Source organism: Bos taurus, chromosome 1, assembly GCF_002263795.3.
Source record: "Bos taurus isolate L1 Dominette 01449 registration number 42190680 breed Hereford chromosome 1, ARS-UCD2.0, whole genome shotgun sequence".
Classification (NCBI taxonomy): domain Eukaryota; kingdom Metazoa; phylum Chordata; class Mammalia; order Artiodactyla; family Bovidae; genus Bos; species Bos taurus.
Genome location: NC_037328.1, coordinates 115,417,759 through 115,441,128, shown reverse-complemented (window position 1 = coordinate 115,441,128; position 23,370 = coordinate 115,417,759). Strand labels below are relative to the sequence as shown.

At 36.2% G+C, this 23,370-nt stretch overlaps 1 protein-coding gene across 46 annotated transcripts in view; it reads left to right on the top strand.

The window, feature by feature from the left end:
* Positions 1-23,370, top strand: part of MBNL1 (muscleblind like splicing regulator 1) — a 222,460-nt gene that overhangs the window by 83,824 nt on the left and 115,266 nt on the right. For 2 of the 46 annotated variants that reach the window (XM_059887077.1, XM_059887008.1), the window contains exon 2: positions 17,682-17,797. The exons of 41 other annotated variants lie outside the window; for them this stretch is intronic. In XM_059887077.1, coding sequence (XP_059743060.1) covers positions 17,792-17,797 — 6 coding nt within the window. In that variant the 5' untranslated portion in view covers positions 17,682-17,791. Of the gene's footprint in view, positions 1-17,681; positions 17,798-20,213; positions 21,955-23,370 lie in introns of those variants that run through there. 3 more of the 46 variants (XM_059886980.1, XM_059886979.1, XM_059887059.1) reach the window with 3 other exon arrangements.

The window sequence follows — 23,370 nt, the reverse complement described above, 5'->3', positions numbered from 1 at the left end:
TAAGAGGCCCTCATTATACAGTGATTATCAAATGAGACATACTTCATGAATAACTTTTCTTCTCTACATTTTCCGACCATTTTATGTATTACAGAATAAATCACATTATACCTGATATTATAGTTCAGTTTTTCATGTTTCTTTTTGCCACAAGATGACAAACTCCTTAAGAAGGAGACGCTTACATTCATCACCTCTCTATGTATGGCGATTTGAATGTCCTTGGCATGTGGCGTTCAGTGAATTGAAAGCAATGTTTCTTCCTAACCATGACTAATAATTGTGAGCAGATTTTATGTGCTTTCAAATTCATTAGAGAATTTTTTTTAATGTAATAGGACGTTTGTTGGATAGTGACATATAACTCTTTTTAAACTATTTCTCTAAGGAATCTGGCCCCCTTCATTTGTGGCAGGACTCATCCAGTTAAATTGCTCTGGTGCCCTAATAGACTGTTTCTGTTCTGTTGATGTAAATCTCTTGAGCAGGCCTTTATTTGCACTTCTGCCACGTTTTATATGTTATCTTGGGCAGGCAGCACTTGAGGACCCGGTTGGGCTTCCTGATAAGGATTGTTGTATGGACAGCCCATGTCTCAGAGGCGAAGGGTAATTGGTGAGAGCAGTGGCACAATACACAGTTAATCTTGTAACAATATTAACTCACTGTTAGTAAGAGTGATTTGTTGGGAAAGTATCACACGTAGATAGAACAGTATTAATTTATTCTTCAGAGGTTACATGGGGAGAAGCAATACTACCAGGATACCAATATCATCACTGTTTGTTTTTCCTTTTTCTCTCACTCTGCTGAGAATACTGAGAAGAACATTGATTAGTGTCGGTGTTTCTCGTGTGGGGAAACATTCTAGGGTCCAGACTGCAACTATAATAACTGTCGTTTTTATTGTAGACCTAATAATAATAACAAAGACACATGATATTGTCCGTAGATCATGTGACTCTGATGCTCTTAAAATTCTCTACACTTTAATTTTAGGGAAAACCAAAAGGTTTTGTCTTCCAAGTGTGAAAACTTTATGGTGTTACGAATCTTCAACCCAAGCAGAACAGAGAGTCCAAGCTTCCCCAAAGTGTAAATGCCTAGGTCCTACCACTTGTTCACTTGCTCATTATTTCTTCCTCTAACAATTCTTTTAGGAGCTGTATGACAGGAACTATCTTAAAAAGAACTGAGAAGTTCTCGTGAGTCAGAAATGATCCAGACTGTGTGTCTATGCCAGGAGTCCTAGCAATTAAGTATTTGATTGAGGGGAAACCTCCATTTATCCACTTTGAAGAGGATCATCAGGAGGGATTAAAAATTTAGTACTTCAGGCTCATTAAGGGTTAGAGTGGAGTAATTATGTAGCTGGTAACAAATGCTACAGTCTCCACTTGAACAGTAAGATACATTATTTCTTGAGACTTATTGGCCCTCTTCAAGGAGCTTCACAATTTGTAAATGTTGTCTTCTTGGAGAATAAGTTCTGCTGACCCATTATTTTAGATTCGGTGTGCCTTTTTTGTTGTAAAGTGTGCTTTCAGAGAAGGTAATACTCTTAAAGGGATATGGGCTCTGTAGAGTGTCTCCCTGTGGCATAAGCAATGCTTATTGTCTTCATCAGTGAGCCTCTTCATACAGTGCTCAAAAGAGAACACCCTCATACTACATTGACTGTGTTTATTGATGATTGTGCTGCTAGTTTAATTTCCTAATCTTGCAAGTTGAGAAGTAATTAAATGCTCATGAGACATTCTGTTGAGCCTGGTTTGCCATTTTTCATCACCAAAATTTTAAGAAACTTTGTTTTTAAATCAGGAACTCTGTGTTTCTGTTTTTCAAGTCTTCTTATTTGTATAGCACACAGGAACATGTTAATTTCAAAAGAACACACAGTTGGATCTACTTTTAAACTAATTGGAAGAGTTCGTGATCGTTTGTTTTACCTTGAGTTTTATTATTTTTTTTTAATCTGGACATATTATCATAGGATAATCTTTTAATCCCTAACTTAAAGTCTATCCATTCTGGTTTTAGATATGATTCTAATAAACCAGGTAATATTACCATAATTCAGAACTATGAAAACATATACATTACTTACACATACACATTACTTACTAGGTGATTTTACTGCATAAAAATACAGTTCAGAAAAGATACATTAGAACTCCGTGGTGCTCCTAGTGTAGACAGACCATTGTAGTTAAGTTTTTACTTCCATTCCTCTATCTGGAAGCTGTTTGGAAGCAGAGGCTGTGCCTTAGTCATTAGAATCTCAATTGCTCGCCCATAGGCCCAGTACGTGGTAAGCTTCCAGTAAATACTACTTTACTTGTATTGACTTTGAAGTGAAACAAAATGCGGAATACCAGCTACAATAGTAGCTCTTGATCCATCCCATAACCTTTCTTGCCCCCCCACTTAAGGTTTGCAAAAAGCAGTTAAACTAATTATAACCATTATAGTTGTAAATCAGACCACACATTTTTAAAAAATTAATTTTTATTGGACTATAGTTGCTTTTTTTTTTTTTTTGCAGGAATTTAATGTGTAAACAAATACAGAAAAATAAGCATTAGAGCAACAAAACAATTTTGTATCTTATATATAGAAATTTTAAAGACACTTCACCATCAAGTATGAGGCGAATCTCTGCACTAAAGTTTACCTTCTTACAGAATAATTTCACAGTCTTCTTAGATTTTAAGCCAGAAAAATAAGATTGCCACTGTTAAAGCAACCCGCAAATACTTCTTGCCTGTTCTCACAATTAGTCTACTTTAAACTTATAAAAAGATCTTCCCAAGGAGGAAGGCAATGCACTTAATAGACATGGCTGGGCCTCCCCAGCAAATCCTTGCCCATAGTAGGTACTTTACCATCTGCAGGACTAAAATGGTGGCAACAAACTGGAAGCCAGGAAAAAAGATTACTGTATCTTTGGTGTATTTGCCTGATTCACATGTTATCTTCAGATTCATAAAAAAGGAAGTGTAACAGAACAATAAAGTAAGATTTGTATAAATTAAATAGTATTTAGCTGTAGTACTAAGGAGTTGAGAGAATAAGAAACATGTAACTTAACCAATCCTAAATGACTATTGCCCATTACAACTGAAAAGTGAGACTTCTACTCTTAAGTAGATTGCTACTTTAGAGTGTTTCATTCATGTTTTCCATTTATAATCTTTAAAATTTTTCATAAACTCCTTTAAGAAATCACATAGGATCAGCACAATACTGAATAATGGCCCTCACACCCATAGTGAATGATCTGAGAAAATATTACAATTGAAAGTGGTCTTTTTTTCCTGAGAAAGCCATATTACAAAATGGCACAAGACAATACACATTTTTTCCGCTAGAAAATAAGATGGGAAAATCAGATTTCAATACATTTTGTGAGGAAAATAAGTCCGTCTCTCAAAACTGTGTTCAATCACTGCCAGTTACAATTTTTTTTAGAGGGTGAGAATCAAATTTAAGCATGATCATTGCCACAAGGTGAGAGAATGAACACACATGGTAAACTCTGGTTGGAATTTAAGCAGTTTTTATAGAAAACTGTTTACAAGTGAAGAAACTAAGGCACAGAAAACCTAACCAAGCTCAATTTCAAGGCTGAGTTTAATAGTAAAGGTAGAAACAGAATCTACGGCTCTGATTCTCAGGTCAGAGAGCAATGCGTGGTATCTTCCCAAGAGGGAAAAAATTATTTTTTTTGGAGAGTAATGTTAATAAATCATTTAAAAAATACATAATAAGAATGTCCTTGAAAATCTTTGGCATATGTGAGTCATTGGAAGCTGAAGATTTTAGATATCCTCTCTCCTACCCCAGTACAAAAAGGGGAGCTAGTTTTTAAATGAATCAAAAAAGATTAATCTCAATTTCAAAGTGACCTGAGTTTTATTCTGCATTGTTAAATCAGTTGGACAGTTTGAGTCCTATGAAACGTAACAGAGGCCACTACACCTCAAAGATTACACATATATGCATTCTGCAATGAGATTTATACGACTTGAACTTACTCCACATTTTCATCAAGTACAAAATTAAATACCTCAGTCTAATTTTTCACTAACCAGTGACTCAAAGATAACAAACTTGATACAGTGGGATGATTAATTGATCTGTAGGATGGTATGAAGTTAGCCCCAAATTCAGGTATTTATTTATCCCAGGTCTTTGTATTGGTTTGAGATTAAATTATGAAATTAGCTCAGATTGGCATTTCTCCCTGTGTGTGTGTTTCTAATCACAAAACTTTTAATCTCATAAAATACGCATTTGTAAGAGTTCAAGTAGGTTTATGTAGTCATAATATAGTAGCACAGAACATGCCATGTAAAAGTAAAAAATAAAATTATTTTCAAGTTTCTTTGTTTCTAAAGTGCTCTGTGTGCAGTATTAAACCAACTTTCAGATTATAGAAATCCGCTATGATGACTAGTAGCAGTTTTAGAAAAGATCAGCAGTTAAATAAGAATAATTTTTTAAAGTATGAATACATAGATTAAAAGATGTTGTGTTAGTTTCTACTGTAAAGCAGTAGACCACACATTTCATTAAAAATTGACATAGACACTTATTTGACAGGCCTGTTTCATTCAAAGAAATGAAAACTAGCATTGTATCTAGAACAGCAAAATCACTTGAATTTTCACTTCTCAACTTGATATCACAAAGATAAAAATACACACCTGTAGTCTTCATCCCAGTCTAGTAACTGGGCTGAAAAAAGGTCCATTTAGTTAAGTAGCCAAATTGGTTGTTGGAGTTATTTTATGTACTAGGTGACAATATTGCTGATTGATTTTTTTCATTTTTATAATCATTTATTCTGTGAATTTTTCTCCCTAAGGCGGTGAACTGAAAAAGTGACATCTTTTCTGCCATTGATAAGCATTATGAGTAGAAATCAATAGTTAAATTGACCCAATAAAAGATGCCTGGGACCTACTTTTGAGATGATAACATCAGAAACCAACGTATATAGACTCTAACAAGGCTCAGAAGCATCCTTTGCTTTTGTTTTGCATATGTATTAAGTAGCACCAGGCTTCCCTGATAGCTCAGTTGGTCAAGAATCCGCCTGCAATGCAGGAGACCCTGGTTCGATTCCTGGACTGGGAAGATCCCCTGGAGAAGGGAAATGCTACCCACTCCAGGGTTCTGGCCTGGAAAATTTCACGGACTGTGTAGTCCACGGGGTCGCAAAGAGTTGGACACAACTGAGCAACTTTCACTTTCTTTCAAGTAACGTAAGACAGTGCTCATGAATTGCATCCTTTTTTTCCTAGAGAGTCTGTATAAGCCAGGATTCTGTTCATTAATAGATAGGCTGCAGTCCATACCATGTGCCAAAAACAGGTATATACTTGCTTAAAGTTTGCTAGATGTTTGTAACACATTAGTGTAGAATTTATCTTTTTTACTTTGCCAATCACCAGCTGCTTTTCTTTGGCATTGTATTCATATTCTGTGTGAAAAATAGATTTTATATTTCACTTGTAATTTATCTAGATATATTTATTTATTGGACACTTGTGAAGTGATAAAGGAACTTTATAAGGAGAAAGGATCAATATATTAATATTAATAATTCTAACTCCCTTCATATACAAATGCAAAATTGATCTAACTGTGCTTATTCGGTCAGTGCTGTTGTTAAATGGATAACCTGAAGGAATATTTTCAAATCAATGGTGTACATAACACTAATATTAATAATTGGAACTCCTTTTCTACATATATCTGTATGTTCTTTAAATATAGATAAGATACATCTAGATCTGTGAGTAATTGGCTTTTTTTCCTCCTTTCTTCTGATCAGTGTCATTCTGCCCCTTTTATACGATAGGTAATTTGTAAAGCAGATGGTATGCAAAAACAATCCCCCTCTTCTTTTTTTGGTTGTAATGACTGTTGCTGACCAAAATCAAGTAATTTCTCTAAACCATGCTTTCACTTTTATGCTTCTCTAGTCAGAAATAAATCATCTTGTGTGCTCCCTGAGGGAAGAATAGTTTAGCAGGGAATCACTTAATAATCACTGTTCATTAATCACATAGAAAGAATCCTTTTTTTAATGTCAACTCTGTCATTCATATAAAATGTATATTTCCTTGAATTACTTGTTCATTCTCATTGCTTTTCATACATTTCATTATACTCCTTGTGTGAAGTCGCTCAGTCATGTCCGACTCTTTGTGACCCCATGGACTATAGCCTACCAGGTTCCTCCATCCATGGGATTTTCCAAGCAAGAATACTGGAGTAGGTTGCCATTTTCTTCTCCAGGAGATCTTCCCGACCCAGGGATTGAACCCAGGTCTCCCGCATTGTAGGCAGACGCTTTACCGTCTGAGCCACCAGGGAAGCTCTTAGGAGCTCATTAATTTCAACTCTAAATTGAATGTTGCTTATGTACAGAGTCTGTGAATAACAAGAGATAGCAGTGGCACCTTTTCTTTGATTTACTTGTTATCTTCTGATCAAATGAATAGCCTGTTGATTCAGCTCTCTCCCTGCATAGCTTGTTGAAGGCTGCAGGGAGTGGTATGGTGGAGTTGGCTTACTTAAGACCTCTTCCTAACTCCAGGTTAAGTGACGTCATATTGGCAGCCTAGACTTGGCCATGGTGGGAGGATTTACACTGTGGAAATTGGCAAATGCTACAACTCCCTCCTCAGAAAGCCACTTATTAAACACTTAGCAGCACCCACTGGTTATAGAATTATCTCTTCTTTTTTGAACAATTGTTGGACCATGTGGAATAGCCGTGTAGAATTTTCTTTCCAGATATCTTCTTTCTCTGCTGTTTTATTTCTTTCCAGATACTTTCTTTCTATCCCACTTGCCAGTGAAGTAACTGAGCAAATTACTTATGCTTTCTGTGTCCTGGTGTCCTTATCTGTAGGAGAGGGATAATAATGGTACCTGCCTTGGGATGGATATGATGTTGAATAAGAAATATACTTTTCTCAGTCTAATAGCAAAATGCTTGATGTACAATGAACACACAAGTAGCATTACTGTTTACCTCTCTGTACTTTAATTAATAGGTATTTATTGATTCTTTACTAAGTACTTAATATTTTGCTTAGTTCAGTGGGTCATTGATCAAGACTCAGTGCCTCTAACCATGAGTATTAGCCTTCGTGCTCTATGGTTAAAGCCTTCCTTTTTTGCTGTCCCAACCCAATGTCTTCTCTTTTTTTTTTCTGTTTTTCTTCTCAGTGCTTTTTTCTTCTTGTATGAGTTTTGCAAACTTTCTTCATACTTAGATTCAGTTTATACATGACCTCTTTCTAAGAAGCTTCTCCTCAAACCTGCCCTGGTCATGCTATTGTCCTGCCTTCTTATTTCTGTAATGCACCCAGTTCATTTCTCCATCACTGTCTTCGGCACATGAATTCTAATTACATGCATCTTCCTCCCTCTCTGGATTTCAGTGCATGACATGTGACCTACCACCTTTGTGTTTTTGTCACTTAGTGAAATACTTGTTACGTAATAGACTCCATCGAAAAGAATGTCTGAATGGTTGTTGGTTGAAGGAATACGAGACTTTGCTCCTAAAGACCTTATTACTTGGTTGAAGAGATGCTAGTATACCCATGTGACATGAAGGTGAACAAGAAAGCATTTTATAATGATATCTATATTTGTTTGAAAGTGAAAGTCGCTCAGTCGTGTCTGACTCTTTGTGACCCCAGGGATGCAAATTAAGTTTATAATTTATTTTCATATATACATTTTCCTGAAGTAGGAAAGGTCATTTACTTCCCTGTTACATACAGATTTTTATGTTCCCAAATATAAATGAATTGAGTTAGGTCAGTCAGGTCAAGTTTTAAGAAGCAGCACCTAGCTTGTCAACCATGTTTTGCTTTTGTTCTATTTCTGAATCAGAAATACAGAAGAAGGTTTGGTTATTCTTATAGGCAATACTTTGTTTTCATTTTCTTTCCCTTCTTTGGGAAGCTTTAAGAAATTACTATGGTAATATCCTCCAATTAAAAAAATAAAAATCTAAAAAATTAGAGAAACACAAAAACAAAAAATTTGTATAGTGATATTTAAGCATATACAGAATTAGAGAAATATTGTAACACCTCCTGTGTATATATCAATCAGTATTTTGTATGCATGCATCCATGTGAACATTTTTGTTTAATTTATTACCTTCCAGGTACCTTTTGTCCCTGGCGTCTTTTTTTATGTTCCCCTGATATCTTTTAAAACAAATCTCAGACATTCTTATCAGTTTACTTATATGTATGTAGGAACTTTATGTATTAATAACTTGTTTTAAATATAACATTTACGAATCTATCAATATTGATAATAATTTCATTGTATCACTTAATTCCCAGTTTACATTCAACATTTTCCCAATTATCACAACACATCTTTTTACAAATAGATCGCTCAGATGACCATCTAAAAAATACCTATCTAGATTTTATGTCTTTCAAGATTCTTTTCATCTATGATAATTCCTGCTCCTTTTCCCCTTCATGCTTTATTTGTTGAGAAAAATCAGGTCATTGTCCTAGAGAATATTTGAGATTCTGAATTTAGCTAATTGCTTCCCAATAGTATCATTTAGCTTGTTCTCCCATCACCCTTATTTTCTGTAGACTAGAAATTAAAACTAGAATTGAATTTGATTTTAATGCTACTGCTTATTATTTGGTAAGAATATTTCCCACCTGGTGCTGTGTACTTCCAGTTGCATCCCATCAGGAGGGAATAAATTCATTTCTCTCCACTTTTAATGATGTTAAAATCTATCAGTAAGTTCAGGTAAACTTGGGCCAGTTCCTATAAAGTTCTCCATCAGATCTAGATCCAGTGGTTTCACTCCACTGCTGAGCTTTTTCATAGCACCATGATTTTGTTAGGGATTGTAAAGCAGTGACTTTTAATTATATTATTCTTGCTGCATTTATTACCTGAAATTTTTCTATGAAGGGCTTTGCCATAGTATCTAGTTGGCAGTTCCATAATACAATTTATAGCAAAAGATGATGGAGAAAGAAATGGCAACCCACTCCAGTATTCTTGCCTAGAGAATCCTGTGGACAGAGGAGCTGGTGGGCTGCTGTCCATAGGGTCGAATGGAGTCGGACACGACTGAAGTGACTTAGCATGCATGCATGCATTGGAGAAGGAAATGGCAACCCACTCCAGTGTTCTTGCCTGGAGAATCCCAGGGATGGAGGAGCCTGGTGGGCTGCCATCTGTGGGGTCACACAGAGTCAGACACAACTGAAGTGGCTTAATAGCAGCAGCAGCAAAAGATGGAGAAATGCATGATTTTTTATTTACCAATATTCAGAATCAGACATTAACTTCTAATAATAAAGTGAAATATAGTTATAGTCAAAGTATTCTAACACATTTTTACAAAATTTCCCTTATGGAAGTTCTTTGATTTTTTTTTTTTTGGATGAATGCATTTTGATAACATTACTTCTCATGGAAAGTTCCCTTTCCTTTCTGTTTACTGTAAATATACTGCTATCTGATTGAGTCTGTTCTCTCAAAAGTTATTTGTTGCTCATCCTTTTTTTTTTGGTAAGCACCTGGTTAGGCTAGACTTAGAATGTAGACATTGGCCCAGCTTTTTCACAGAATATATAGTTTGGGTTTGTTTCCTATTCATAATATGATGTGATTAAAAAAAAACAAATGTGTCTATGAATCTGTTTTTGCTTACTCTCATATTTGGTGTCCTGTATTACACATTTTTAACAAACAATATTTTTAGTTGATTTTAGAGACCCTGGCCCTAGTCTCTGAAATAAAAACAGTAAAGAGATTTGAAAGTTGTTACTGCTGACCCAAAGAAAAATTAAGTATCTGCATATTGGGCACTCTATGTGACAAAAGAGGAAGTTTTTATTTTTATTATTTGGAAAGGTAAGAAGAGGGAATAATGAGACCTCCATAAGACAAAAGACAAAAATTAATGCTTAAGATCCTGTGCTGTCTTAACATAAGCAAGTATTTGAACTTAGTTTGACTTCTGTATTCAGGAACCGAGGGTGACATTTTATGGATGTCTTTATCTCCTATAATTAAAATATGTTTTGTCAGGATTTTTTTTTAAGGTGTTTTGGATTTTAGAAAACATATATCTAAATGTTTGTGAACATCTTGTATGAATAGCCCGTGTAAATGGTACTAGTAAGACCCTCCTTTCTCTACAGGATTTGTGTTTCAGTTCAGTTCAGTTCAGTTCAGTCACTCAGTCGTGTCTGACTCTTTGCGACCCCATGAATTGCAGCACGCCAGGCCTCCCTGTCCATCACCAACCATCACCAACTCCCAGAGTTCACCCAAACTCATGTCCATCGAATCGGTGATGTCATCCAGCCATCTCATCCTCTGTTGTCGCCTTCTTCTCCTGCCCCTAATCCCTCCCAACATCAGAGTCTTTTCCAATGAGTCAACTCTTCGCATAAGGTGGCCAAAGGATTGGAGTTACAGCTTCAGTATCAGTCCTTCCAATGAACACCCAGGACTGATCTCCTTTAGGATGGACTGGTTGGATCTCCTTGCAGCCCAAGGGACTCTCAAGAGTCTTCTCCAACACCACAGTTCAAAAGCATCAATTCTTCAGCACTCAGCTTTCTTCACAGTCCACTCTCACATCCATACATGACCACTGGAAAAATCATAGCCTTGACTAGACGGACCTTTGTTGGCACAGTAATGTCTCTACTTTTGAATATGCTGTCTAGATTGGTCATAACTTTTCCTTCCAAGGAGGAAGAGTCTTTTAATTTCATGGCTGCAGTCGCCATCTGCAGTGATTTTGGAGCCCCTCAACATAAGCCTGACACTGTTTCCACTGTTTCCCCATCTATTTCCCATGAAGTGATGGGACCAGATGCCGTATCTTAGTTTTCTGAATGTTGAGCTTTAAGCCAGCTTTTTCACTCTCCTCTTTCACTTTCATCAAGAGGCTTTTTAGTAGCTCTTCACTTTCTGCCATAAGGGTGGTATCCTCTGCATATCTGAGGTTATTGATATTTCTCCCAGCAATCTTGATTCCAGCTTGTGCTTCTTCCAGTCCAGCGTTTCTCATGATGTACTCTGCAGAGAAGTTAAATAATCAGGGTGACAATATACAGCCTTGACAGACTCCTTTTCCTATTTGGAACCAGTCTGTTGTTCCATGTCCAGTTCTAACTGTTGCTTCCTGACCTGCATATAGGTTTCTCAAGAGGCAGGTCAGGTGGTCTGGTATTCCCATCTCTTGAGGGCACAATTGCACTCATCTCACACGCTAGTAGGAGAAGGCAATGGCACCCCACTCCAGCACTCTTGCCTGGAGAATCCCATGGACAGAGGAGCCTGGTGGGCCTCGGTCCATGGGGTTGCTAAGAGTCGGACACGACTGAGCAACTTCACTTTCACTTTTCACCTTCTTACATTGGAGAAGGAAATGGCAACCCACTCCAGTGTTCTTGCCTGGAGAATCCCAGGGACGGGGGAGCCTGGTGGGCTGCCATCTATGGGGTCGCACAGAGTCGGGCACGACTGACGCGACTTAGCAGCAGCAGCAGCACACGCTAGTAAAGTAATGCTCAAAATTCTCCAAGCCAGGCTTCAGCAATACTTGAACCTTGAACTTCCAGTTGTTCAAGCTGGTTTTAGAAAAGGCAGAGGAACCAGAGATCAAATTGCCAACATCTACTGGATTTGTGTTTAGGAGATAGCAAATACAATATCATGTTAAATTCACCAGAAAAATGTATTCTGCAAATCTGAGGTTATAATTTATATTGTTTTGCTAGACATGTGCTGTTAATGTTGTAAATTTTGGGTATTATTTAAATAACCATTGTAATTCCAAAGTCTTCTCAGATATTTTCTCTGGAATAGAAACTCTTTTATTCATGTTCGGATAGTATGAAATAGCTTTATGATTAATTGAAATTTGAGTAAAAGGCAGATTCCTGGAATATCATTGAAAATACTTTTTTGCAATTGAAAATCAGGAAGATAGAGAAATTTTACAGTTGGCTTATAAGTCTGTGCTAACATGTTTTATGATGTATAATGTTGCAGAGAAGTGCTGAGAGGCAAGAGATGTTTAAAAGCAGTAGTATTAGGTTTGCTTTGCTAGCACCTTATCAGGAAATTTGAGAGGCAAAAAACTAAACCCTTTAATTGTGGTATCTGGTAACTGAGGATTAAGCTGAATTTAACTTTGAAGATAAGAATTGATATTTATGTTATGTCAGTGGAAACAATAGCTGTATTTTTGACTTGAGGAAATTGCTTAATCTAAATAGCATGAAAGTTGACCCAGAAGTGTACTCATCCATAAATATTGACTGTTTGAATCTGTTGAAAACCGGAAGGCTAACGTCAAGGATACAGTAGTAAACTTCTAAAAGGAGTTGGTGAAAAGTAAATGTTATGCAGCACAAAAAGAATACCAGGGGGAAAATTGACAGAGAAGAATAACAGGAAGATTAGTCATTTCTGGAAGGAAAAAAAGGTGGGGAATGGGGGAAAAAGTATTTTAAACAGGAAGGGGGAACTGGAAGTACCAGTGCTAACAGACAGACAGGAGTTCATTACAGGGCAGAACTGGACTTTCAAAAAAAGGAATAATACTGGTCAAATTTAGTTACAACATATAATGTTTATGTCAATAGCAAACAAAAATAAAATGGAGACATTTTTCTGTTACGGATTCAGAGAAATAAAAGAAATGATGTTGAATTAAAAGAGCGATATTTACTCCTTGGCCAAACTGACCTGGCTTAAGTCACATATTAATGTTCAAGTGCATAAAGAAAACAGATTTCTTTTAAAACAGGCAAACATTCTACTGTTTTCAAGTGTTAGGTAAAACAAAAACATTCTGGATGTCTTAAAATAAGTGTGCTACTCGGTTTGAAATGATTTTCACTTATTGTTTACGTATCTGACAACAGAAGAGTTAACAATCTCCAAATACTTTAAGAACTGTTTCTATAAATTCTCAAAAATATAAATTTAACTCTATATATCAGATGAAGTATATATGTGTAACAGTCCCTATAACAGAAAACAAGAAAGTTAACATCACAAGTGGTATGTGTGTTGGTAGAATCCTATTAATCCTTCATTTCTGTTAGGGAACAGGTTTTGCTGGACACGTTTTCCAATCTCTCTGAATGTTCTCATCTGTCAAAGGGTAATATAATATATCTGCCTCCAAGGTGTGTAATAAGGATTAGATGAACTGGTAGACACAGACCTGGAAGTGGCATTTTGTCTTTCTACTTTTAATCCGATATCCAGATATTGAAACACAGGCTTGTATGACACATTTCCAACTAACCAACATGGGAAGATGCATCATTGTAGTAGAAGCTCTTATTGATGCCTTGATGCTTAAAATGTCATATGCTAGGTTACATATGTATCCTTACTTGACATATAAAACTGTACTTCTGTTGGTCGTCCCTCAGTAACTACAGTAAACAGTAAATTACATAAAAAGTAGTTTTCAAGAAAGTAGATATCTCTAAGGTTACATAATCACAGCATCAGGACAAAATTTGTGTATTCATCTATTTAGAAAAAATATAAATGCAGAAAGTGGCTTATGTATATTGAAATAAAGATATCAAATTTTAAAAGGTTATCTAACTAATGTAACTTTAGAGACCCAAGACTACTGTTATTTTAGGTAACCACGTGAGACATATTCTATATCACTTCATTTATAGAAATATGATATGTAGTCAGGTAAGCATTTCCTGTTGATTTTATGATAAGTTGCAATGCTTTCATGACTCAGGTACACACACTTCCTGAGATAAAGTCTGATTCCAGCCCAGAATAACCAGTTTGCACGAACACCAAATACTACTAAAAGTTCTCTGTCTTTCTCCCTCTCTCGCTTTCTCCCCCTTTCTAACCTTACCCACATGCAGACAGACACTCTTTCCATATACACACACACCCAGCCTCCCAGGCATAATTTCGTAGGAAATGTTTATTTTCCCAACTACAGAAAACAAACCTTATCTCAAACACTGAAAGTCCTTCCTTTTCCTGGTTTGGAAACACTAAGTTATACTTGGGGATTTTCTTTAGCCAGCATTTAGGTTTATTTCAAGCTTAAAAAGTTGTGAGGACAAAATGACTCAGAAATTTGTAATGCGCAATTAAAGCTTTTCACTTTTAGGTCACCAGTACATATCTAGCTGACTTGTGTTAGTTAAGGATTGATTACAGTTGGTACGTTGTTTAATTTCCAGAAGAAGCTGGGAAGCTCACTGCAGCTTTTCCTGTTTTGATCTGTGTACGGGCTAGAGTTGGTGCTTATTAATATATTTCTTTGCAGATAAAGCCAAGTTCACAGAATTAAATAAAAGAGTCGACCTAGTAGGAGTTGATGAGTAAGAAGCTATTAATTTAGTCATCCACAAACATATATTTATTGTCTGACACCTCAGAATCATATTTCTAAATTTTTAATTGCAATCACTGACAGCAAGAAGTAAGAACTGTAACTTCAATAGATAAGACAAAGATTCAGAATGACTATATACATATATAAAATATATTTATGTATATTCATATGAAATACAGATGACTGCATCAATGAGTCATGATCTTCCTAGTCTGTCACTCAGTAGTGCCAAAGTCATAAAATCATTTGTTATGTTCTGTCTATGTAAAAGCCCATGGAATTATTTTATTTTTTCCCACCCAAAAAAATTGCAGAATCTGTTTCTAAAAATCTTGAATAACTTGTTTTAATTCAGTGTTAACATTGGACATTGAGATAAGTTTAAATCTTGTTGTCAGCAAAGAGAAAAATCAAGCTTATGTGGACACAGTCTATACTTCCAATTCCTAAGGATTTCTGCAGAGAAGGTAGTTGTCTAGAAATATGGTAAAGAATTGTCATCTTCCTTCTGTGGAAACTTTTGATTGTAAAAATAATTGGAAAGTAGGCTCTAATGCATCACCCCAGGCTGTGCCACGTGGGTATGTAAATTTCTTCCTGCTAAATGCCACCAAATGGCTGCATTGCTTACAGCTGGTGGCTAAATTCTGACACAGGGTAGATACCTTTACCATAAGTATATTTTTTCTCTGAAGTTTTCATGGATTCTTATGGTAATTTATATCAGGTTAAAGCCATAAAAAGCTAAAGTTGGCCAAAATTTGTCCAGAGAGTTAGACTTGCTGCCAAATTAATTGCTTGGTCTCAGTATTCTTATTGGTTTCTCAGACTTACACATGGCTCCCTAGATGCTTGATTTGAGCTGTCTGACATTCCCCAGATGGCTTTGTGTCTTTAAGAGCTAATTTAAAGAAGGTCATTTCAGCTGCTGAATATTCAAGGAAGTATCCTGGTCTAAGGTTGGTTGCAGCCGGTGTCTCAAGGGATGAACCTTGGATTTCTGAAGCTTTCTCTGAGCTCACAGTTATTGTCTTGGCCCTACACATGATCACATTTATTTGCCAAAGATGGGAATAAAAATAAATATGACTCTCAGCAGTGGTAATCCCCCCAAAAAGAATGACTGACACTATGAGGATAATAATGTTACTACTCTGTTACTGCCTCTGAAGATATGATACATTGGAATAAAGTATGAAACTGAGTTTGTCCTTTTTAAAATCTGAGAATAAAACACTTGTAAATTCCTTAAATTAGTAAGCATCATTAAGAAAAATGATAGAATTGTGTATTGTGTAAGCTTATCTACTTGTTAGTTGCTCAGTCGTATCCAACTCTTTGTGACCCTGTGGGCTGTAGCCTGCCAGGCTCCTCTGTCCATGGAATTCTCCAGTCAAGAATACTGGATTGGGTAGCCATTCTCTTCTCCAGGGGATCTTCCCAACCCAGGGATCGAACCTGGGTCTCCTCCATTGCAGGCAGATTCTTTACCATCTGAGTCACCAGGGTGTATGACATTATGTACTTCATACCTATGTTTTTGAAAAGGAGCAGGGGTAGATGATCCTTCTCCCACCAGGGTTCTGGCCAGAGCTGACGTTTCTTATCTCCTTTATTTAAGAATCTAACATGTAATCAGCTTTCAGGAGGCAATAGAGGGTAGGCGTAGGCACAAAACCACTTCAGGAACTACATTCCCTGAATCCAGAGTTTACATTTGCTGTTTACAATTCCTATGACCTTTGGCAATGTCCTTAACATTCTTACCCCCCTAAATAGGAACATATTTACCTTATTGAGTTGTTTTGAATCTTGAAGAAGTAGAGGACTTACGAAATTCTAGGGCACACAATAAGTACCATATACATATGATCTGTTTACCTAAACTTTGTAAACCAGAACTGATCCTGCAGTTTTCACAACATGTTTAAGAGCTCCTGGCCTGGAACTATGTATAACCTGGATTCAGTGATCATTTTTGAGCCCTGTGACCTTAAACATGTGACATAACTTGACTGAGCCTCAGTTTTCTCATTTGCAAAATGGGGCAGTAATAATATCTGATTTTGTTGCTGCGAAGATTAAATGGAATAACACATGTAAAGTAATGAGTGCCTGGCACTTCTTGGGTATGTGGTATGTGTTAATTACTGTTCTGATTTTTACTTTGGTGTTTAGGTGAACATGTGAAGTATTGATACATGAGCAACATGTATGTATCTGTGTATGTAGGGTTTCATACAGGTTTCACACATCAGAATCTGTGTATGTAGGGTTTCAGTTTTGCTAATGAGAATTATTGTTATTTACTATGCAGAGAATAAATGTGTCAGTGTTTATAATTATTTTCTAATAAGTAAATAACATTTACTTATTAGGAGAATAATAGTAATGTGTTTTTCACTTACCCTTTGTTAGACTATTTAGATTTTTTAAAATCTTAATTTTTTTTTTTTATCTGTGAGATTTGAGCTCTGGATAAATTAGTTAAATAAAGTAAATGTTTTGTTAGTGATTTACCTTCTATGTCCAGACATATTCTAGCCACTCGTTAAGTTGAGTGCCACTGGGAGGAAAAGCAACTCATCAATAACATAAAAATGGGAATGAAAGAGAGAAGCAGAGAAGACATTGCTTCTTCTGTAAAATAAAGTTCATGAGTCCTGATATTTCCCCATCTGTCGGGAGTGTTGTAAAGATTATGAAAACATAAGCGTTTGTAAAATGTAATTTTATGCCAGAAAGGCAAATAGAGTATTATGAAAGAAATGACCAAAGTTGCATGATGACATTCATTTCATATGGTAACATCCTTTTTTTCATTAACAGGAGATGTTAGGGCAAAGTACCTGCTTCTTAGGAGTGGGAAAAGTAAACAAAAATTGAACAAAGATTCATCAAGTCTTCTTTGTGATAAAGTAAATCTTTAAAACTGTGTTTTCCATAGAATTAAAAATGTGGAATTTCATAGTAAAAGTATATTTATCACCTTGTTTGGGGAGCAGATTTTAAGCACGATCACAGGAAAACACCTGTTTTGACACTCTGTGGGGAAGGCGCAAACATACGGGCAAACTCTGTCTAGGTGTAGAGTAAACAAGAATGCTTTGGCTAGCATCCTGCAAGGAGTCGGGTCTAAATGGTCTGCTCCAGCTTCTGCTGCTGCTGCTGCTGCTAATATTGCTGGGAAGGACAAGTGGCTGACCTGGCATATCCTTTACTCTTGGTGCTGCCCCAGTCACTCAGGAAATGTTGTTTAAGGGAACCTCCTGGATCCTTTTCATGGCACCATGGCAAGAAGAAGCAGTATCTTATCTATTGAAGATAAAGCATGGAATTGGCTAATGGATGCTGGTGAGTGAATAAGGCAAGTGGGGAGCCAGTTTACTAAGATACCTTTTGGGCAGACCCGCTCTCTTGAGGACTGAGGTGGCGTCCCTGGGAAAATGGCATCTATAGTCTGAATCTCAGAACTTTGTTTTAGAAAGAAATCATAGTTTTAACACTGGTGACCTGATCCATGATACCATATATGTTCCATTAATAAAATTCATATTTATTCCCAGCTTGACCACTTGAAAGTTCTAATCCTGAAGTTTGTTAGCTGTCTCAGTATATGGAGTAGATGTTATTTCTTAGGCCCTATTTAATCTTCATTCTTGTTTTTCACTTGACCCACAGTGATTTTTTTTTTAAATAACTTTTCAGTATATGAAAGAAATTATTTTTCCTTTCAAATCTAAATGAGCTACTCCTTTTTGCAACACAATAAGAATATAGAATTTTAAATTAAGAGACTGTATATTACATATAATTCTTGTCAGGAATATTTTTTTCAATTCAAGATAATTATGTAAGGAAATTAGTAAGATACTGTTCATATTAGTCAGATAGTTGCTCAGGATAAATCTTTGACATGAGCACTAAAGAAATTTCGTTGCTCAGGATGAATCTTTGACATTAGCAATAAAGAAATTTCATTGCTAATGTATTTAATTGCCAATATAAGGTAGTTCATTTGAGCGAGTTTCTTGATTGGTAAAATGAATAATTTGAATGAGCTAACCCACTCCAGACCTCCTGCCTGGAAAATTCCATGGACGGAGGCACCTGCTAAGCTGTACAGCCCATGGAATCGCAGAGTCTCACACGACTAAGCAACTTCACTTCTCATCTCAGTTTTTCTCACTCTGAAATTTTCTCACCCTAAAATTTCCTTTCCCCAAAGCAGAGGGGAAAGGATAATCCCCTCTGCTATTATAATCCCCCCTCTATTATAGTTTTTGATAATCCTACTTTGAGATTTGAAATACATATGTATCTCTTCCATCTTATAATTTATATCAGAAGGGAATATATGCCAATTAATTGTTTACCTGTATCTTTCATGAAAAGATTGGAAGATACAGAAATACCAAGTTTTTCATAGATGTGTAGACCATGTTTTTCCAGAATAATTAATCTATGATTAATAGGTATTTAATAAAAAACTTTGACAATCAAATTTAGGAGTTTACTCAGAGCATAGTAAAGGCCATGACAAGCCATGATTTTAATGTCATTTCAATTTTTAAGAACTCTATTTGACCATAACTGCCACTCCCCCATCATCTATGCTTTTTGAGAAGTGCCTTTTCACATGTGGTGGGACTATTCAGCCAGTAAATGTATATTGAGTACCTACTGAAGGACTAGCTGCCCACTCCAGTATTCTTGCATGGAGAATTCCATGGATGGAGGAGCCTGGTGGGCTGCAGACCATGGGATCACAAAGAGTTGTCACCGACTGAGTAACTAACACACACACACTACACCTACTATGTTCGCAGGTTAATGAGGTGCAGGAATACAATTGTAAGCACCTTTGTCAACAATTTCTTCCTTTGTGATGCTTAACAATAGGGAAACAAACTTTGGTTTAGATTATCTAATCATATTACTTTTAGGAAGATACTTTAGTAGCAATATCATGTTTATTTTTAAAAAGCCACTACCGATTTTTCTATTTTCACTGACAATCCTGACATACTATTCTGAAGTCTGAAGAGCTTATAATTGAATGGACTGTACTATTTTAATTGGCAACTTTAATTCCGTTTCTTATCTTCTCTTCCACATTTCTTATTTGTATGTTTTAGTTTTTGTTGTTTAGATGATTGAAATTGATTTTCATGAGAGGGATTGAGAAAAGAGGTCAGAAAACAAACTGTAATTGATTTTTAAATATTTTATTTAAAGTCAGACTTACTACATTGAAAAAACGTCAGCTTCCATTTGGTTTCCACCATAGGGACTCACTTCATCTTTTCGTATGCAAACCTATCATATTGACATGATTGTGTCTTAAAAAATTAAACTTTAGTTCAAACAAACATCTGTCTCCACTTAGGCACTGTTTATACAATAAAGGTATTTTGAAAGGGAAATTCATATTCCTCATCCTCTTACACAATCTCAATTCTCTCAGATTTAAAATACTAGCTGCCTAGGCAGTATTTACTATTTTGTAGTATAAGGATTATTTCATTTTATAAAAATATCTGACCCTTAGTGACTTACTGGACATAAGTTTTGCCCAAGCAAGTGCTGCTTTTATTGCACGTATCCCACTCCAGTACTTTTGCCTGGAAAATCCCATGGACGGAGGAGCCTGGTGGGCTGCAGTCCATGGGGTTGCTAGAGTCGGACACGACTGAGCGACTTCACTTTCACTTTTCACTTTCATGCACTGGAGAAGGAAATGGCAACCCACTCCAGTGTTCTTGCCTGGAGAATCCCAAGGACAGGGGAGCCTGGTGGGCTGCCATCTATGGGGTCACACAGAGTTGGACACGACTGAAGCGACTTAGCAGCAGCAGCAGCAACATAATATATATGACATAACCACATGTATATGAGACTGGAGATGGAAGTCAGCCTTTCCCAACACACAATATTTGAGTTATTTGACACCAAGTAAATAGATTATTATTCTTCTTCTAGTTAACTTGGACTTATATATATATATACACGCACACACATATGTATATATAAAAGTAAATACCCAAAGTCAAGATTACACACACAGAACTTCCATTTGGCAGTAGTATTTCTTTTCATTTAATTCTAAAACAATATAAAATATTATGCATGGTTAATTTGCTTCTCATCTTGAAACAGTGACAGTTCCTAAATGAGTCTGATCGTTTTAATTTTGATTCATATTAGGTATTATTAAAGTTCTATCAGAGTTTATATTTAGTCTCTAGCTTGATTTTATCCAGCTCATTAAAGCAAAATTGTCTTACGGTCTATCTCCTGTAACTGTTTAATATTTAACATTCACTTGGCTCCTCAAGATAAGTTCCTGAAGGTTTGTGAGCAGTTGAAGAGCTGTGAATAGTGGTTAACAAGCTATAGGTGTCTCCATGGAAAATAGAATATTGTGAAGCCCAAATTTAGGAGAATCTCAGTGAGTAGTTACCTGACAGAGCATTAAAAACTACTGAGTTAAGCTCATTTTTCTTTCTGCCTCCTCTCTTTTCTCTTTTTTCCATCTCTGCCTCATCTCTGAACACTCTTTGTTCACTACTTTTTCTTTTTATTCTTCTTATCTCATTGAATTCCTTCAGTCTCCCGTCATCTGATCATAATAGAAGGTGGTGTGTTTGATGAAACATGTTGTATTTAAAAAGCAGTTTTAATGGTTTCTCAATTTAAAAAATCAACTGGGTTTAACCTTCTTGCTGTCTTCTCATTTTCTCCTCTCATAGTGGATAACTTTGCCTTTTAATCTCTGTAGTCTTGTGGGTCAGCACCCTGTGACTTTTTTTGTATTTGTAAATTCCCTTATCTTAATATAAATGTTATAATAATGTGATTTAGGAATTTTATGCCACTTACTAGATTTTTAACCTCAACGCCAGTAGACATACTATAATGTGTCTTCCTTACTTTTCTTTCTAGAACTAGAGCTCCATCTCCCCCCTCAGCTGTGTTTTTGGCTGTATGTGGGATGCTAGAATGGCCTATCTTCGTGTATTTCGTTGCACTTTGCCATCGCTTCTTATGTTCTGTTGGTGAATTTTGGTGATTCTTTTCAAGCGCTTCTTGAGCTCTGTGCTAGTTGTTCCCATTCCCTTGTCCCCTTAGGGTCTTGTGCTGTGTGGTCATGTCTCCACTTCCTTGGCCCTGTCCACTGACAGACCCTTGGGTTCCCCGATGGCTGCCTCTGAACCCCTGTGAGGGCGGGAATATTCCTCCCCCTGCTGCTACAATTGAGCGCCCTGTGCTGGGTACCATGTTGCCCTCTACACCTGCTTTCAGTTGTTAAGGCTTCCCAAGCTTTGGCTGCGGCTCAGTGATCCTGCTGTCCAAACCCTCAAGCTTTCCTAGCCTCGACACTCAGTGGTAGCAGCAGGTGTTGGGATCTCTCCAAGCCCCTAAGACCCTGGGAGCAAGAGAATGGCCGTTTGACATAGACCTCAGGAGTTTACAAAGCACCAAGAAACCTCTGCAGAAGATGTGTAAAGGTAAGATTCCGATTTCTCCAGGAAGCTGCTCTAGATGCTAAAACAACCTACAGCCGTTGACTTAATGTAGACTCCATAGGTAGGCTATCCTTGGGCAGCTCTGTATCTGATGATAGAACCAAAGTAAAAAACACTTCTTTTAGGAATTTGGTGTAATAGTCACATTTCTATTTGATTTTATTTAGATTAAACTTGATGATGAATAGTTTTTTAAAAAATACTTTTTCCATCATTTGAAGTGGAACTTGTGAAGGACCTTTTGGCTTTGTGTATCTTGTCAGAGAATCTTGTTGAGAGTGGAAACAGTTAAAAATAAAATAGAAAGTGTGTATTTTTCAAATGCCTGTATTTTATTTACCTCTCCATTCATGTTGAAAACCAGAAACATGAAATGGTTATTTCCTCACATTTTTCAAATTCAAATTCCAAAGTCCACAGTTAATTCAGAAGGAATGAGAAGGGCAGCTCAGTTCATGGTAGTGCCAGGATGCATTATTGTCCTTTGTCAAAAATTACTGCTTGTTGTTCTAAATGTAGCAGTCTCTTTTCTTTTAGAATTTAATTTCGTTTATTTTTTTTAAGAGATTATTTTCCTGCCTCTATTTCTTGGGGGAAGATTTTGCTCCATTTACATGTAAAATACTGGATTAAGAATACTTGTGGGGGTGTGTGAGGGATGGGAGAGAGCACAGCAGCATGTTGGAGTGAATGGCACAAATCATCTCTTCAGCATTATAGCTTTTTTGGCAACTGTTACTTATTTATAAACTTTATTCTTTATTTTGCCTCCATTCATGGACATTATTCTGGAAAGTGTTATTAAGACACTTCTAATATGAGATCGTTGGCAGCCTTACTATCAATTCATGCCTTCTTTTTTCCTCCCTTTGTTTTCTTCTCAATAAGGACTTAATCTTTTAATTGATTCCCTGTAGTTGGAATCAAGGCTATTATTAGCTTACTGTCACACTGAAACACTTTCAATAACCAAAAATGTAACAGATTTTAAAAATGAAAAAGAAGTTTTGACCAACAGCTGTATAAAATGAAATAGAAGACTTATCTTTGATGGTGCTTATTTTAGCATGTGTATTTTTAAAACTAAAAGATGTTCAACCGAATATTTTATTTACAATCGAATTCAAGTTTTATTCCCTCTAGACTTTTGAAGCATAAGCAAATGGAATGTTCTGCTGTCTTTCAGTGCATCTAATTGAGTAATTGATTTCACATGTAAAAACAGAAAAGGGAAATTTTAATGCTTTGATTCTTAACATTTATAATGAGTTTACAGTTTTAAAAAATGTATGGCACCGTAGAAGTTAGGAGTTTGCATTATTCTCAAGTTGGCTTGTAGAATGCTTTTTTCTGTTTTATTATCTAGAATACTTATATTCTACTGGGACAAGAAATGAA